This window comes from Canis lupus, chromosome 22 (assembly GCF_048164855.1).
Source record: "Canis lupus baileyi chromosome 22, mCanLup2.hap1, whole genome shotgun sequence".
Lineage (NCBI taxonomy): Eukaryota > Metazoa > Chordata > Mammalia > Carnivora > Canidae > Canis > Canis lupus.
In genome coordinates this window covers 28,978,688-28,997,142 of record NC_132859.1, presented here as the reverse complement: position 1 = coordinate 28,997,142, position 18,455 = coordinate 28,978,688, and the positions used below count along the sequence as shown (strand labels likewise).

The window sequence follows — 18,455 nt, the reverse complement described above, 5'->3', positions numbered from 1 at the left end:
GTTGAGCGTCTGCCTTTGACTCAGGGCGTGATCCTGGAGTCATGGGCTCCTTGCATGGAGCTCCCTGCATGGAGCTCCACATCGGGTTCCCTGCATGGAGCCTGCTTGTCTCTCTGCCTATGTTTCTGCCTCTCTCTCTCTGTGTCTCTCATGAATAAATAAATAAAATATTTAAAAAATAAAATGAGGCTTTGATTACTAAAATTTGGATAGAAATCAGAAGCCACACAGGTTGGAGCTAAGATGGCTAGGAGCAAAGGTGGCATATTATTCCCCTGGTGCATCCCCCACAACTTTTTCTTAAAGGTAAATGTTGACTTGATTGGTAATACTGTAAGGAATAGATTGCAGGTGACATAGCGTAAAAGCTAGATTGTGGCTTCTGTGGAGAAAATGTCAAAGGCAGCTCATTTTTCAGAAGTTAGCCTGAGACTCTTAGGGGAAAGAGGAAGTAGGGAGAAGGAAAGAGAAGGGAGAGGGAGAGAGGGAATGGAGATGTCAGGGTAGGGAGATGGAGAAAGAGGGAGAGCTAGGGAGTAAGCAGGTGGAGAAGAGGTAGGGGGAAGGAAGGATGGAGAAATTTGGAAGGGAAGTGGGAGAGAGAGATAGGAGGCAGAGGAAGTAGGAGAGCCAGGGGAGACCAACTGACATTTGCTTAGTATTCTCTATATGTCAGGCAATGTGCTTTCACATAAATTACTTCATTGACTCTTCACAAAGACTCTGCAAGTTAGATATATTTTAATACCCGATTTTTAGATAAAGAAATGGAGGCTCAGAAGTGTTAAATAACTTGTTTGAGGTCATAGAGCAAGGAAAAATGGCTGGAGGCAAACACTCCTTTGTGTCTCTCCAAAACTCCTGCCCTTTCCTCAACATTGTATTTCTTTGGAGTGTGTGCCCTTGGATAAACTGAAAGAAGCAGGCAAAGGAGAAGCCTCTTAGAGCAGTCTTTCATGGAAACTGCACAGGTTCTGAGGCTCTGTTTTCAGTGGTGATGGTGATCTAAGGGGAGAATCCATTTGGAGTGTTACAAAACTTTCTAGTAAAGGTGATGTCTTATAAGGATGATCTTACACCTCATGAGAAGAAGCAGCTGTAGCAAGAACTATTTGGAACAAGCTATTTTCATTGCTCTGGATAAAATCATAATCTTGACATGAGCAGTTCCATTTCACACAGGGGCCATCAATAGCAACTGTCATTCTCTAACCAAGTAGTTGGTTTACTTCACATCCAAATATGATTCCTCCCTATTCAGGAAGAACTGACAAGTTCATAAGGCTTCAAAAGGCATTTTCATTTTTTTCTTCCTACTAGAAAATCCAAGTCAAACAAGAGAACAAAGACCTACGACAAATCAAGAGGTACCAGTACATGACACATAGTAGGCATTCAGCCATTACCAGTAATGAAGGAACGTTCAAAGTGCTCTTGAAGAAAGTGATCACTTATTTTCATGAAAAAATTTATCGATTTATTAAGAATGCCATGGAAACAGTATGGTACATAATTGTCAGTTTTGATTGTTTGACTCTAGCTGGTCTGCCCCCCACAGAACCAACTACTCATTATCTAAGGGATGATGACACAGCTTAGGGTAACGTTTCTGGAGTTTGTTCCCTGGAACATCTATATCAGAATTGCTTGGGACCCAGCCCATATCTTAGGAATCAGGTCCCTAAAATCTCAATTTTATTAAGATCCCCTGGAAATACATCATTTGAACAGAAGTTTGAAACTACTGATATAGAGGTTGACCAGGTCTTTCTGATACAATGACAGACTCAGACCTATCTTTAACAGAATGTAGATGCTAGTCCACCTGTGTATAAATTAGGTAGGACTCAGTCTTATACTACTATAGATTCCATACCAATATTTCCCAATATTTAGTGCATATAAATCACCCAGGGAGTTTAAGTGGGAGATATCAGGCCCCACCCAAAGGCACTTGGTTGAAGCCAGATCTAAAGTTTAAGCAAGCACCCCATGTGATTCTGATGCATGTATTCTGTTAACCTCCCACCCAATACAGAATCCTTCTGGAAAACAATTTTCCTGTCACGTAGTTATGCAACCTCTCAAAGGACACTTTATTAGTGATTTTACCATCTCTCAAGGCAATAAACTCCATTTGTAAGTGGCTTTAATTACCAGAAATTTCTTATGTTGAATTAAAATAAAGTCCTGTTAATCTGTCTGGTTCTCTTAATTAGAGCTACACAGAAGACTTTAGTCCTCAGTATTGTTTTAAAGAAAATATACTTGACCAAGAAAATAAGTGCTTTTCTTTCTTCTGGATCCCTGTTTTGCTTCTTCAGCAGAGTTGGTAGGTAGAGATCCAAACATGCATCCCTGATAAGTAGACAAGGGCTTCTGCTACTTACATTGCAATAATGTTTGGAAAATCAAATACCTAGAAAAACTTGGGATTCTCATTTCCTGGAATAATATCACAACAGACATAAACAAACAAAGCAAAATGTGTCATTCTGGCTGCCCAGGATATGGAGGAGTTCTGCTCAGAATAATGATGATGAGGGAAAAGGTGAATAAAGAGTAAGTTGGGACTGAAGTAGGTGCCCTCCTCTAAGAAATCAATGAGAGCCCTCACTTACTATGGGTGATCATTCATTTTCATCCAGCTGCAGACCTATGAGGGCAGGTATCTGATTCTTATGCCTAAGGTCAGCCATTAAGTGCAGATACAGAGGAGAGACTGGCTGGAAAAATATGGGCATGTTTCCAGACATTTCACAGGGGCTTCCTCAAATCCTCACAGGTTAGCTAATTTGTCCCATCTGTATGCTTCCTTAAAAAAAAAAAAAAACACACAAATATTTTATTTTATTCTATTCACAGATTTCAAAAGGAAGTAATTACTAGTAAAGTTTTAAAAGACAGCAAGAACAGATCTGGACATGAAGAGGATACCGAGTGGCTATGGGTTATTGGATTTATCATTTAAAACAATGTGACTGGGTAAGTTAAAAAAAAGTCCATGGCCCAATTATTCATTTACAAAATGAGGATAATAGTAAGTCATTTTTAGCATTGTTTGACAATTATATGAGGAAATATAACATGTTAAATTCTAAATATATGTTGGTACAGAGTCACTACTCAAAAAACAGAATGTCAGTCATTATTGTTAGCATCAATAATTAGTGCTAGTTTGCCAGAAGAATATTCACACACTAATACCGTTCTTTTTGAATGGTACTAAAAATGACTATATAGGTCAGGAGAACAAAAGGGAGAATTAATATAAACCTGAGTACTTTAAATCTAGAAAGCTGCCTTTGCCTCAATTTTCCCATTCACTTAGGTAAGGAGAGATTAAATTTTGGAGGTGGAGAAGTAGAACGCATTGTCTTGAGTAATATGTTGATACACACGTACTATTTCCTTTTTCATACAGATTTCTTTCTGCTGCCCAGCCAATTTTAGGGTACAAGATTCACACATCAGAGCTTTTGGTTTGTTTAGATGTTTTTAATGATACAATTCTCAGACTGTTTATTTTTTGTGATGCAAAAAAAAGAACCTGAGACTCCAGAATGTAAATGGGATGTTTTCTAAGAATGTCTGGGATGATTTGGCCCTAAATGTCCTTAAACATCAAATAAAAGTTGAGAGGTGCCTGGGTGGCTCAGTTGGTTAAGCGTCTGCCTTCGGCTCAGGTCATGATCCCAGGGTCCTGGGATGGAGCCCCACATGGGGCTCCCTGCTCAGGGGGGAGTGTGCTTCTCCCTCTGCCCCTCCCCCTGCTCAGGCTTGTGCTCACTCTCTGAAATAAATAAATAAAATCTTTTAAAAAAAACCCAAAACAAATAAAAGTTGAGTGAAGGTGTTTAAACCATTCCCAAGCCAGCATCTGAATTTGCATTTGGCTGAGATGCAGGGAGAATTATAGGTTCTAGACCATCTCCGGCATCCGAGCTGTGTAATCTCTTTTTATCTCTTTGCAAAATGAGAATGAAAACACCTGCGCTGCATAACTTACAGCTTTGTTGAGAGCTTTACAGAAAAAAATGAAAACACTGATCCAGTGTAAGCTGGCCTTACTACTCTCACAAGTCATTGCTCAGAAGTCTGGGCTCCCTTTTGGAATTTGCACTGGTGTATAATCTCTCCCTCAAGAATAGCACAAAGGAAGCATACAGCCAAGGTTCTCTCCCTCATTTTGAGATCAGAATGGCTTAAAGTAGTTGAGATCTCATATCCCACAGACCAATTTTGGGTTCCTGAACAATGAAGTTTGATGCCTGGAGGGGAGACATTTATGCCAGCACAGTGGGGGCAGCCTTAATTCGGGTCGTTGGCGTGAGTCAGCAGAGCCTAACGAGGTGGAGCCCTGCCTACCACCATGCCAGAGCCCACATATTTGACACTCAGTCCATGTTTTTATTTCATTAATAAAATATGACCTCACTGTTTCTTTGTAATCCCGAAGTGTGAGGATACATTTGTTGCAAACTGCATGCAAATAAAAGGGGGGATTCCTTTTGAAACTACATCCTCTTAATAATAAATAGTTTTTGATCTACTATACATAACAGTAGTGCATTTCTTAAGACGGCAAGCTTTTTCTTTTTTTACCAAAATGAAAAGAAAACATTCATTTCTTTATAAATATTTTAAATAGTTTAAATACATATTTCATACCAAGGATATAAAAATAGCCTCTCTTTTTTTTTTCGATAAATAAAGACATGTTCATTTACATGGCAAGTAACGTGCAATAGCTAACCACTGGCCACCAGCTCTATTTGACTGATTGTCTAGGAGATGACATGCAGTGATAATTGTCCCTTTGCCTTCACAAAAAGAAAAATAGATCAGCAGGAGCTGTGCACTCCAGAGGCCAACAGTGCTATGGATATTGTTCAGGAACGACAAGCAGGCACTCAGGAAAAACCTTTGCTGCATTTCACAAAAGTCACCTAGGACAAAATGAATCCACAGATTCTTTGTCTGGAACTTCTAGCTGCTCAGACCCTCAGGGTCTTTGGACTTTTAAAAAGTCTGTGAAACAGACGGGTAAGTGAATGCCTGTAGAGGGAACGGTTTCTGCTATGTTCCTAAGGATCTAGCAAGTGCTTGCTACAGTATGGATGTGGCTCGCCTTCGGCTGGCTCCTCACGCACGCTCCTGCAGGACTCCCAGCTTAGCCCAGTCTTCACACCTGCCCGAGGCAAAAAAAGGCAAACTAAAGCTGTCATGCAGTGGTGGGTTTGGAACTGGCAGCTGCTGCACGTGCGCAAATATCATACATTTATGGCTTTACTATCTTTCATTTCTGCTGTGCTTGTGACAACTTCCAGTGGAAAGTTTTCCAAGGGTTCCGTAGAGATTGATGCTGCTCCTTCCTTGTCCCAAGATCCTGGCAAGTTTTCCAGACTGAAGGAACTCGTGACTCCTTGGCTGAAGCTGCCCTCCTCTGATCTGCTTGGGAGAACCAGATGCAAGGACGTTTCTGAGGAGGAGCAGAGGGAGGATGAGAGGGTCGCTGAAATGGACTGCAGAGGTGTCAGTGTAGAATCTGAATGTGGGGAGATGCACCTTAAAAATTGCAGATGACCTTCTTGGACGACCTGGTAGTGCGCAGGTGAATAATCAAGGTTTGGAGAATGATAAAGTTCAGTGTCAGCTGGATTTTGCTCATGAGCTCCAGTTCGCTGGGGGCTGCTCCCCACAGAGGAGGGATCCACACTCCAAATGTGTGAGGTGACATTACCATGACAGAGTTGTGCTTGAGTATAAGCAGCTCCCCCAGCTTGTAAGTGTAGGCAAGGTTGGTGTGTGCTCCAGGTCATCCTGGTCTGTAAGCTGTCCCTGGAGGGACACACGGATGTGGAGTGCAGAGAGCAAAACCGTGACGGTTGCTGAGGTGAAAGAACATTTTCTAGAAGTTGCATCACATTCCTCATGTCTTTACCTAACTGAGAGACCTCCTGAGTCAATGTCGTTACCTGCGTGGATAAAGCAAAGCAGAAAGCAATAGTCAGAGGTGCATGGCAGTGCTTTGAATGAGTGCAAGGAAATGAGATTTCACAATACGAAGGACTGAAAGGCTGCCCACCTCTAACTCCAGCCAAGTCCAAGGGGTGGATGGGAAAGTTGGGCACCTAATCTACAGCCATTCTTATTCTGAGGGAACCTACAGAGATATTCATAGTTGTGTTCTTAATCAGTGACTCTGGGGTTCTTGAACTAAATTAGAGACGTGGGTCAATTATCTCTTGTATCTCGTACATACAGACAGTACCTTAAGTTAATGGGTTACACAGTGGTGCACACAAATCATCCTCAGACACCTCAAAAACCAGTATGGAGTGGTGGGTATTGTATGTAAAGCACTCAGCACACCATCTGTCCAGAGTAGATAGTAAATAATAACCCTCACTTTCGTCATTTTTGGTTGAGATCCATGCTCATTGTAGGTTCAGGGGCAAACTAGCCTTCAGGGATGATGAAGGTGGTAAGCAAGAACCTGCACCAGATCGGTGAGGGAGGGAGTTTGCAGAAAGAGGGAACACAGCCAAATAAGAGAAACCTGAAAGCTAGGTAGGTGCAGATCAGATGGTGTGGAGCCTTGGGGCGTTGTGGTAGATCAGTGAACCTGGAGCCTTGTGGAATTGTAACCCAGATTATGTGGTATGTGCTTTATTCACTTTTCTAGCCAAGACATTTACCTTTTGTAAGATTTTCCAAGTAGACACAACCCTCAAACACCTAAGACCCACTGAAAAGTCTTCATTATTCATTTTATACTTAAAACCGATAATAAAATCTGTCAGAGGATCTATTTTCTTGCCAACCACATCACTTTTTTCTAACCATGGAAGACCACCAGAAGATTGAATCTAGCTTTTCTGGAGTGCTTACATTCTTCAAAGTGAGGAAAAGAAAGCAGGACACAAACATGTTATTTTCTAATCTTTGGTGATTTGTAACAATAACACGATGGTGTAATACTTTGCCTTCATTGCTATGATTGTATTTTATAAAGGACCTTCTGTGACTTGATTATTCTATCATGAACCACAAAACTCCAATATAAGCACCTGAACCCATTGACTATCCTCAAAAAACAAAACAAAACAAAACAAAAGGCAAGTTCGACTTCAGTGATGCCAGATCCAAGATTGCTGTTTTGGGCAAACTTTTTTCAACATTTACGTACACATTCCTAATTCCTCCAGCAGCTTAATTCATTTCACTTCCTGTGAGTGCGTTCTGAAACTAATTCTCCCTGGCAGGCCCATCAGGAGGTAGTGCCGCTTGAATCAGGCATTTTAAAAAAGGCCAGAAGGAGGTTTTTCCATGGTTCAGGCAACCAACTGGTAACACCTGCCTTGAAATTGCCAGGCCAAAAGTATTTGTGCCTTGCTGCTAGCATGGAACTCGAGGGACTCAATCGAATGCCTGTCCAGGCTTTTCAACAGATCTGAAACTTTGGGTGATAAAAAGATACCTCTGAGCCTCACATTTAAGAAGCAAAATAGTGAATCTGAGAAAGATGCTATGTGTTTTGAGATTTTCACTACATTTTAACTATGTGTTTTGAGATTGTCTAATTTTATTACCTGCCAAGCCTCAATTTTAAAGTGCATGGGTCACACTTAAATCAGGATCTGGATCTTGGCATTGCAGACATTCACCCATGGGTTCCATCTTGAACTGATTAGCTCTCTTATCCAAATTTCAGAAGAGAAGGCTGACACTAAACGAGATGTTTGAAGGGATATATTGACCATTCATTTCTGTGAAATGTCTAAGCTTCATTTCTGCATCGAATTGACCAGAGGTACATTAGCTCCCAGTAAAATGCTTTTTAATAGGCATTTTATTAGGCTTGAATAAAGATAGTCTTTGAAGAACCATTTTGCATTTTAAGCACATCAACAATTATGTTATTCAATAAATGTTTGAGTAAATTTATGATACAATGTGATTTCAGGTACCTTTTTCTCTATTGGATTTATAAACAGTGCTAAGATAGGCAGAGATACATTATTATTTCCCCACCTATAAAATGGGGACACTAAGGCTCAGAACTTAAACAACATTTTTAAGGTCCCTTATTTCATTCTTTGGTCTGGAATCCAGGCCTTCTTATTTTGGTGCTCTTTCTGTTATAATATATAATCACCTGGAGAAGGAGGTATTGATTAAGAGTTGAGAGATTTTTGTTAATGTGCTCAGAATTTGTGAAGAGCCCAGATGATACAAAAAGATAGCTTCATGTGTGAAATCTATCTGAAGTGTTAATTCAACATCAAGTAAGTAAATGGCATCATCTCTAAGTCAGAGATGTATTAAGCAGAGCAAAACCTCCTCATATTAAATTATACAAATAAAACAACAAAAACAGTGTGCAGTAAGGGGAATTTGGAGCCAGACAATACACCAACATATATATTTCTGATGAACTATTTTTTTCTAGATTTCAAGATGGACAGGTATTTTCTCATGGGTGAAATAGCTTTTGATAGCCACATCCTTGACATCCAACTTTTACTGTGCACTTATCACAACTTCGGGGCAATGAACTTCGAATGAGAATCGAGAGTCTTGACTGGCTCCCAGAATGTAAAGAAGCATTAACATTTCCAGAAAACAAAATCACTATATTAGCCTGAACTAAAAGCAAACAAAGAATCCAAGGAAATAGAGCTTTCTTTAGCTCTGAAGGGTAAAGATCAATTTATATCAAGATTTCTGTCACTGTGTCACTGAGGAAACACCCCTGCACCTTATTAAAGTTACATGAAGAGAATTAATCCCTGTTGGATATGGGATCTCTCACTTCCCAAGGACAAAGGCAACTGTCACAAGGAAACACGGCATCTCCTGGAGGTGGATACTCTGGTGACGCTGAAAGTGACAACATACTGCCACAAAAACTGCAGTAAGAGGCACGGCACTTTTGTTTACTGCTTTCTGCTGGGCTTGCTAACAAAATTCATTCTAAAACAGGAAAGGCCTTATTCTTAATCAAATGTGGAAAGCAAAGAATGAAGTCTCTACAAGGGTGGTGAGGCTTTCTGCCTTTTTATAGCATGCTAAGATGTGCATTTGCTAAAAAAGCTTGTTGGGGCTACTTTGTGAACAAGGCTCCATCCATTTAAGGAGATATGCCTTCAAAATACAACTTAAAACCAGAGTACTGCAAAAATAGGTCAGTAAAAACAAACAAAAATCATTCCAGATCAAATGAACCAAAGTTTTCCCACTTACCTCAACACCTGCTCAAATTCTTTAAATGTCTTCTGTTACTCATATTAGAAGATACTATCTCTTTTTTTAAAAATACATATTATTTATTTGAGAGAGAGAGAGACAGACAGAGCAAGAGCAGGGGGAGTGGGAGAGGGAGAAGCAGAGTCTTCACGGAACAGGAAGAATGTGGGGCTCAATCCCAGGACCCCGAAATCATGACCTGAGCCGAAGGCAGCGTCTTAACCAACTAAGCCACCCAGGTGCCCAATACAGCCTCTTTTTAAGTGGATATTACAAAGCCCTTAACAAGCCCTATCTCTCTCTCTCTTCCTTTCTTTCTCTTCCTTCCTTCCTTTCTTTTCCTTCCTTCCTTCCTTTCTTTCTTTCTTTCTTTCTTTCTTTCTTTCTTTCTTTCTTTCTTTCTTTCTTTCTTCTTTCTTTCTTTCTTTCTTTCTTTCTTTCTTTCTTTCTCTTTTCTTTTCTTTTTTTTCTTTTCTTTTCCCTCCTTCCTTCCTTCCTTCCTCCCTCCCTCCCTCCTTCCCTCCCTCCCTCCCTCCCTCACTTCTTCCTCTCATACCTCTAGGTGAATGACCCCATTTTTCCAGGTGTTGTTGAAAAGGTTAATGTTGGTAAGGGGATGGGATGGGGTGAGGATAGGATTTGGATTCTTTTCTAATCCATTTTAGGGATTGTTTTACTAATTAAAGATGCTCAATGCCCTTTCTTTCTTTCTTTCTTTCTTTCTTTCTTTCTTTCTTTCTTTCTTTCTTTCTTCTTTCTTTCTTCTTCTTTCTTTCTTTCTTTTCTTTCTTTTCTTTCTTTCTTCTTCCTCTCTTTCTTGACCCTGAGATCAAGAGTCAGATGCTTAATCAACTGAGTCACCCAGGTGTCCCCCCATCACATTTTTTAGTGGCACCTATTTACTGACTCCCATATCTCATGACTATGAGTGCCAAGTGACAAACTTAATTAAGTTATTCAGAATTGTTTTATCAGCTGAAATTTGGTAAACTTTTTTGCATCTCTGGTTGCTACCGTAGCTGGCTATTTTAGATGTGGCCTTCTGATTATTTCTATTTATAAAACTGATAAATAAACCATAACTTAATACACATTTTCCCCTTGTGTATTAAATTATATTCCTTTATTCATTCCCCCCTCCTTCCACTTCCTTCTCTTAATTCTTCTGTGAATAAGAACCCATCAGTCTGGGATTTAAAACTGTCGGCCAAACCAGTTCACCATCACCATCTGCAGAGCCAATTGTTCACATCCAAGATTTCTCTATCCCTTCCAAAGTCCCAACTGCTAGAAAGAAGTGTTGAAAACACCATCTGTGCTTCCAAGTGGTTCAGTTTTCTATCCAAAACTTTGGATCATCTAAAGATTCTTCTCTTCTCTGTTCTCCCAGTAACATGTATTTTACCACACGAATCATTAGGTGTTTAGCAGATTTTTAGGCAGTACATTTGCTCTTGTTTAGCAGCATCTTCTGTCATGAATAGAAACACTCATGTGACACCGGACTGGTCAATTATCCATGATAATCCACAAAGTGATCATCCCATACCTTTAAGAAGGAAGTCACTAATTGCCACAATTTTTCTATTTTTTGCCATATCCAGCTTTTCTCAGAACTTCTTTTTGCTAAGAAATAGTTATTGTTGCCTACATTTCCAAGGTATCTGTTTTTCTTTTCTTATGTTTAATTTGCACCACTGATGTGATGCTACTTCTCACCCTCAATCATATGTCCACAGATACTTTGTTGTGAGGATTAAATAATACAATGGAGTTAATGTTTGGTCCCTACATATAACTGATGCTTGCCAGGATCCCCAGTATCTGCATTTGATAATGCAAAACAGCTCAGTTGAAAACTTCTTCATGGTAGGGAATACTGACCCAGGAAACATTTAGCCCAAAGAGAATAAAGGACATATATAACTCCTCTTCAGCCTCAGCACGGAGAGACAAACCATGCTGTTAATGCTTTTACAGAATTAATTTGGGAGAAATAGAGTCTCCAAGTTTTAGCATCACTTGTGTAGCTCTTTGCCGTAACAAATAGTAACAGCGATAACCAAAGCCTTTGAAAAATGTTGATCTAAGGTTTGAGTAATTGCAGTCAGATGGATTGAGAAATCTCTATAAAGGATGCATGAGCCAAAATACAACAATGTTCAGCAGGATTAGCTGGGGGCAGGTATGACTAGTCATTATTGTGCTTTATAATAGCTCTAGTCTCTGTATAAATCCTGCCATTTACAACTCTTTGTTGATACATGAGTAAGTTAATGAATAATAAGTTGCATGGTTAATTTCTTAGTATGAGTTTCTAATATTTTCATTTGAACTTAAATAACTTTCACCAATCTCCCCTAAATAGCACTGCAAGACACAGATTTAAGTACCACTATATCTCTAGCAGGTAAGAATGTTTTATATGATGTCAGTATCTCATAGACATCCCCCTCACTTCAAAATGGGAGGTTTTAAAACCATTGTGTTATTACATAGTTGAAAAAAATCCATCTGGGATGCTGGTGACCTATTGTTCCAATAAGACTGTGCACTGCCAGTTTTTACACTTAGATTATGTGCCTTTTAGTGTAAACACAGATTTGCTGTTCTGTTGTGTCTCTGGATTGTGCCTTTTGGGAACAGGAATGTGAGTTTCACAAGGAAGACCAGAATTGACAATACCTTTTATTTCACGTAGAAAGTAGCTAACTTTTGCTTTCTATTATTCATGTTTTACATTTTTCAATCTTGGCTATTGGCATGGTATGATTCATGGCCTCTGAGTATAACTGGAACTTCAATTGATAGAAAAAAAATGCCGTTTCCATTTTTGTACATTCAGTGAACAGATGGGTAATGCATCTGTTGATATAATCTTCTTAGCTTGAAGAGTTCTTGACCCATCACTCAATTTTTGCCAAACATGTACACATTTTCCTGCTAGACACAATTTTTCTAAATTCCCGGTCCTAATTACACCAATCCTCTCCATCCCCCACCCCCCGCCATGAACACATATACATTTTTACAAGCTCTGATTCAGGTAATTAAATGGTCTTTCATTTAATCTTTTGTTATGTTGCATATTTATCATGGGATTCAGACAAGTTCAATCAAACTCCATAAGCAGGCAAAACAAAAAGGACGATCGGTATAATTTCATCCTTGTGTCTTTTGCTTCACAACACATTCAAAAACAAATGACAATCTTTTTATCTGTCAGCTAAAATAATAATCATACTCGGCACTTGCATAAATTTCATCCAAATGAGAATCTCAATCCCATTACTAACGAAAGTTGTAAATCTTGTTCTACAGCTGGAGAGACTAGAATGTTGGGAGGTGAAATGGTTTACCCGAGGTCACACAGGAATAGTACCAAGGGCTTTACTTTTGCAGGTGCATCTGATGCCACTTAAATTATAAGAGAAGAATTACAAGTCTTGAAAGTGATTACTCCAATGGTTTCATTGAATTTCTGCAAACTCAGGCCTTTGGACACGACTTTATTACTTTAGCTGTATTGTTGTAATCCATTATTTATCAACCCTTTGATTGCTTTCCTCATCTACTTTCCCACTTCCTGTGACAAAGTTTGATTAGTATCCAAATTGCTGTCTGGCTAAAGGATCTTCACTGCTATTAGTGAAAAATCTGTCTCATCTCAGAATACAAACTGTATTGACACTGCTTATCAAGACAATGAATAGAGGAATTACTTGGGGATCTTGACACCATGTATACTAAGACTCGGTAGGTATGGGGTGGGATTCTGCATTTCTGTTAAGCTCCCAGTTGATGCGAGTGCTGCTGGTTGTCGTATTCTAAGTCAGATCATGACTTCCTATTATGGATCTAGTCCCTTTGGTTAACTCTTCGTGTACTAGTCTTTCAGTAAGAGCTGAGAATCTAGTCTAAACAGCTTTTCTCAATTCCTTTGACAAGTCTGTAGTTGGAGGTTTTTTTTTTGTTTAGATCTTCTTTTAATTTCTTTCAACAATATTTTGTCATAACCATAAGAGACTCTTAATCATAGGAAACAAACAGGGTTGCTGGAGGGGAGGAGAGTGAGGGGATGGGATAACTGGGTGATGGACATTAAGGAGGGCACAGGATATAATGAGACTGGGTATTATAAAAGACTGATGAATTACAGACTTCTACTTCTGAAACCAACAGTATATGTTAATTAATTGAATTTAAATAAAATAAGCACAAAAAAACACATATTTTGTCATTTTTGGTGTACAAGTCTATACCTCCTTGGTTATATTTATTCCTAAGTACTTTATTCTTTTTGATATTACTGTAAATGAGATTGTTTTTCTTAATTTTTCTTTCTGATAGTTCATTATCAGTGGATAGAAATACAACTGACTTTTATATATTGACTTTATATCCTGCAGCTTTACTGAATTCATTTATTAGTTCTAACAAATTTTGGTGGAATCTTGAGGGTTTAGGGTCTTTGTGATTGTTGAAACTGTTGTCTTTCTTCTTGGTGGCTCCCAGTAGTTGAGGGTGTCCCAAGATCTGTCAGTGTCCCAAAGTGGAGGATCATAGAGAGTACCTAGGTGCACGTGGATTGTCCTTAGGCAGCAGCTGGGAAAGTATGCAGTAATATCCCTTTCAGGGAGAAACTAGGAAATGGGCATTTTTGCATGCTCCCTCTCTGCTGAACTTGGATATACAACCATAGAGATGCTCTTAACACCCATTTTTTCACTCTTTAAAATGTAAATTCAATTAATTGACATATAGGATATTATTAGTTTCAGAGGTAGAGTTCAGTGATTCATCAGTCTTATATAATACCCAATACTCATTAAATCACATGCCTTCTTAATGTCCATCACCTAGTTACCCCATCCTTCCACTCCAGCAATCTTAGGTTTGTTTCCTATGATCGAGTCTCTTATGGTTTGTCTCCCCCTCTGATTTTATCTTATTTTATTTTTCCTTCCCTTCCCCTATGATCCTCTGTTGTTTCTTAAATTCCATATATCAGTGAAATCCTATGATAATTGTCTTTCTCTGATGGGCTTATTTTGCTTAGCATAATACCCTCTAGTTCCATCCATATTGTTGCAAATGGCAAGATTTCATTTTTTTGATAGCTGAGTATATATATATATACATACTAGCTGAGTATATATATCATTTTTTTGATAGCTGAGTATGTATATATATATATGCAAATCCCATCTATATCAATTTATCTGTTGATGGACAACTGAACAAACCCTCTTTTAATTGCTATGGAACATCATGGATATATATTCCAATCATTTTCTAAACCTAGAGTTGATTTGGTTTCAGTCTGGGATATAAATATGCAGCATTTTGGTATAAATGGCGAGATTTCATTTTTTTGATGGTTGGGTAGTTTTCCATTATATACACCACACCTTTATCTATTCATCTGTCGACAGACATCTGGGCTCTTTCCATAGTTTGGGTATTGTAGACATTGCTGCTATAAACATTGGGGTGCAGGTGCCCCTTTAGATCACTACATTTGTATCATTGGGTAAATACCTAGTAGTGCAATTGCTGGGTCATAGGGTAGCTCTATTTTCAACTTTTTGAGAAGCCTCCACTCTGTTTTCCAGAGTGGCTGCACCAGCTTGCATTCCCACTAACAGTGTAAGAGGACTGCCCTTTCTCCACATTTTCACCAACATTTGTCATTTCCTGACTTGCTAATTTTAGCTATCCTGACCAGTTGAGGTTGTATCTCACTGTGGTTTTGATTTGTATTTCCCTGATGCTGAGTGATATTGGGCATTTTTTTCATGTGTCTGTTGGCCATGTGTAAGTCTTCTTTGGAGAAATGTCTGTTCATGTCTTCTGCCCATTTCTCGATTGGATTATTTGTTCTTGAGGCATTGAGTTTGTTCAGTTCTTTATAAATTTTGGATACTAGCCCCTTATCTGCTATGTTCTCCCAACCATTTAAAAATTATTTTTGTTTGCTATAATCATGTAGGACTTGTGAAAATAAGCCCCTTTGGCTTTCAGAGCCAGATGTTTTGAAGACCCTAGTTGGGGGCTCTAGTTCCAAACTCTCCAATGCTGGGAGTTAGGGGCTCCCTCTTGATTATGTGGCACTTTATCCGGGGTGGGGTTTAAGGTTTATGTGTCCCGGCCTTTACTATCTGTCTCTATGTAGTGATTTTCTCATTCACCTGATGGGTAGGAGTCATTCAGCTTGTTTCTATTATTTCTTATTTGTATGTTTATCTCACAGGGAATTATTCTGTGTATAGATGTACATTCAACATGTATGTACACAACATATGAAACATAGAAATATGTTATTATTTACTTAATATGAATAATAGTTATTTGGACATCTGTTATTTTATCAATACCTATATGTTTAAAATGGCTCATGGTTAAAAAATAAAAACAAAATATTTGGTATGTACATTAGAATCTCACTTAAAAATACAATGTACATGTAATTCCTTTAAAAATCCCCAAATATCTTACCTGAAAAAGAAAACTGATTTACATTAATTGCTTCTCCTTTATTTTTGGTTGTTATAAGTTTCAATGACTAATTTTTAACTACTGCAAATCAGTGTCCAAAAAAAACACCAAAAGAATAGATACCTACTTGAATGAATGCAAAAGCTTTTCTTTTACTTTCATAGCAATTGAGCAATGAACACCTCAGTGAGAAAGACTGGTTCAGCAAGGTCTAATATAAAGCATCATGGAACCTACTACCTAAAGCTTGTTCAGAGGTCTAGAGTTTTCTTTTAACCACCGGTAGACACCTACCCGATTCAAGCTTTTTTGATAATGGAGTTTTAAACAAAAACACAATTCTCTATCAAATGAATGCTATGTGAATAGAACTCCTTTATCACCAAGGCTGAAGAGATTCACTTTAGAGAGTAGGCTTGCAGATCATCAACTGAAGTCAGTATAAGGCTGTAGTAACGGTATTTTGTTACCAGTTATCAGATTTGATTTAAAAATACGTTTAAAAAAATCAATATTTTACCAGTGGACTCCACCCCACTTATCATTTTATTTGCTTCAAAATGTACTCCTTTTCCTTTCTTTTTTTCTTTTTCTGGATTTGAATATGCTAACATGTGGAATAGTCACCAATGGAAAAACATATTTGGGAGATGTATCTTTCCCCTTGAATAAACATACACTGTATTTTATTAGACTTTTTTTGTTTTTTTTTTTTTTTTTTTTTTTTTTTTTTTTTTTTTTTTTTTTTTTAAAAGTCAATTCTTTTTTTTTTTTTTTTAATTTTTTTTTAATTTTTATTTATTTATGATAGTCACAGAGAGAGAGAGAGGCAGAGGGAGAAGCAGGCTCCATGCACCGGGAGCCCGACGTGGGATTCGATCCCGGGTCTCCAGGATCGCGCCCTGGGCCAAAGGCAGGCGCTAAACCGCTGCGCCACCCAGGGATCCCTATTAGACTTTTTTTGAAAAGCCCTTTCTAAAATTATCATATCTTAAAATTATCTGTCCATTATTAAATCAAATATTACTTTTAAGTATATATGGGTAATTTAAGAAACCAAAGACTCAAGTCTTAACATGGGTATCTAATATTTCAGAAGGAAATCTTTTCAGTGCACACCAAGGATAGCCTTCTCTGAAAACTAACCCAATAAAAAAAGCCACTGAAATGGGACTTTTAAGGCTTTTTAAGCCTTTCTATACCTCTTGCTGCATATGTGATTATCTCTGGGCCTCAATTTACTAATCCATGATAGAAGCATCTCACATGATGGGATTTATAGGGTCTCTTCAAACTCAAAATTGGAATTTTATTTTCTCTTTTATTCAATGTTCTACCTGATGGTTAAAAAAGATGTAATGCATAATCCAGCACTTTTTATACATTCATCACCATAAATGTATGGCTACTGTATGTAGCCAGTCATAGCAAAGAAAAAGACAGATAAATATTCTTGTCCTCATAGAACTGACATCCTAATGGGAGATAAAGATGATGAAAAATCTAGATAAATAAACTATGTACTGTATCAGAGGTTTGATAAGCTATGAGGAAGAACAAATTTAGAAGTAATTTGGGTAGAGGGGACTTCTATTTAAAAAGACTGGTCAAGGAAGACCTCACTAAGTTGACATCTGAACACAAGCTTAAAAGAGGGAAGAGAGCTTCCATGCAGATATTGGGGAAGAGCTTTCTGAACAGAGAGAAAAATACAAGACCTTCAGGTGTTTTCGTAAACTAAAACATGATAGACAATATGGTCTGTTCTGGAAATGTCATCTATAGGACACTGGGATCATTTGTGGTTGTCTTTAAGAAATTTGGACAAGAGGAGGGGTCAGTGGCAGAGGAAGTTAATCATGATGATTAAAGGGTCTGTATTTCATGTTACATGAGTAAAGTTTCAGGAAGAGAGAGCATTAGAGAGGAGGAAAATATGCTACAGAATGGGGAGGAAGAGAGATATTAGCTATCTTCAAAATTTAAAATATTTTCAGCATAAAAAACATTTATGTAGCTTTTTCTATGCAACTCAAGAGGGATAGAGTAGGAAATATTAATAAAAAGGCTTTATAGAAAGTTATATGAGCTAAATATAGAGAATAGGTTTCTAATAGCTAAACTGAGGAATGAGGTTGGCTGTCATCAGAAGCACTTGGAGAATTTTTTAAAAGATTTTGTTTCTTTAGAGAAAGAGAGAGAGCAAGAGAGAGAGAGAGAGAGAGAGAGAGAAAATATGAGTGGGGGAGGGGCAAAGGGACAGGGAGAAAGAAAATCCTTAAGTAGACTCCCTGCTGAGCACAGAGCTCAACTTGAGGCTCCAAGGACCCTAAGATAATGGCCTGAGCCAAAATCACAAGTCAGAAGCTTAACTGACTGAGCCGCCTTGGTGCCCTGCATTTGGAAAATTTTTAAAAATACAGATTCCCAGTGCCAACTCTAGAGTTCTGAGATTCAGTTAGTCTATGCCTGGCCAAAGGAATTGTTATTTTTAAAATACTTACTAATATTAAATATATTTTATATATTCATAATTTATAAAATATCTACAATCTATAATCATGTAAAAAGTTCTAGAGAATCTGAAAGCACAACTAGGTTTGGAAAATACTAGTGTAGCTTTCTATTGGGACATAGTGAGTTTCTCACTATAGAAAATGTTCAGGCAAAATAACTTCTTGCTAAAAATCTCAGAAACAAAATTC

The 18,455-nt window shown here is 38.1% G+C and overlaps 1 protein-coding gene across 1 annotated transcript in view; it reads right to left on the bottom strand.

Annotated features, from left to right (window-relative positions):
- Nucleotides 1-2,843: 2,843 nt before the first annotated feature.
- The window catches only part of KCNH8 (potassium voltage-gated channel subfamily H member 8), a 368,594-nt gene continuing 352,982 nt past the window's right edge, over nucleotides 2,844-18,455 (bottom strand). The window contains exon 16 of the mRNA XM_072792921.1: nucleotides 2,844-5,978. Within this exon, the coding sequence (XP_072649022.1) occupies nucleotides 5,274-5,978 (705 nt within the window). The 3' untranslated portion in view covers nucleotides 2,844-5,273. The remainder of the gene's footprint in view (nucleotides 5,979-18,455) is intronic.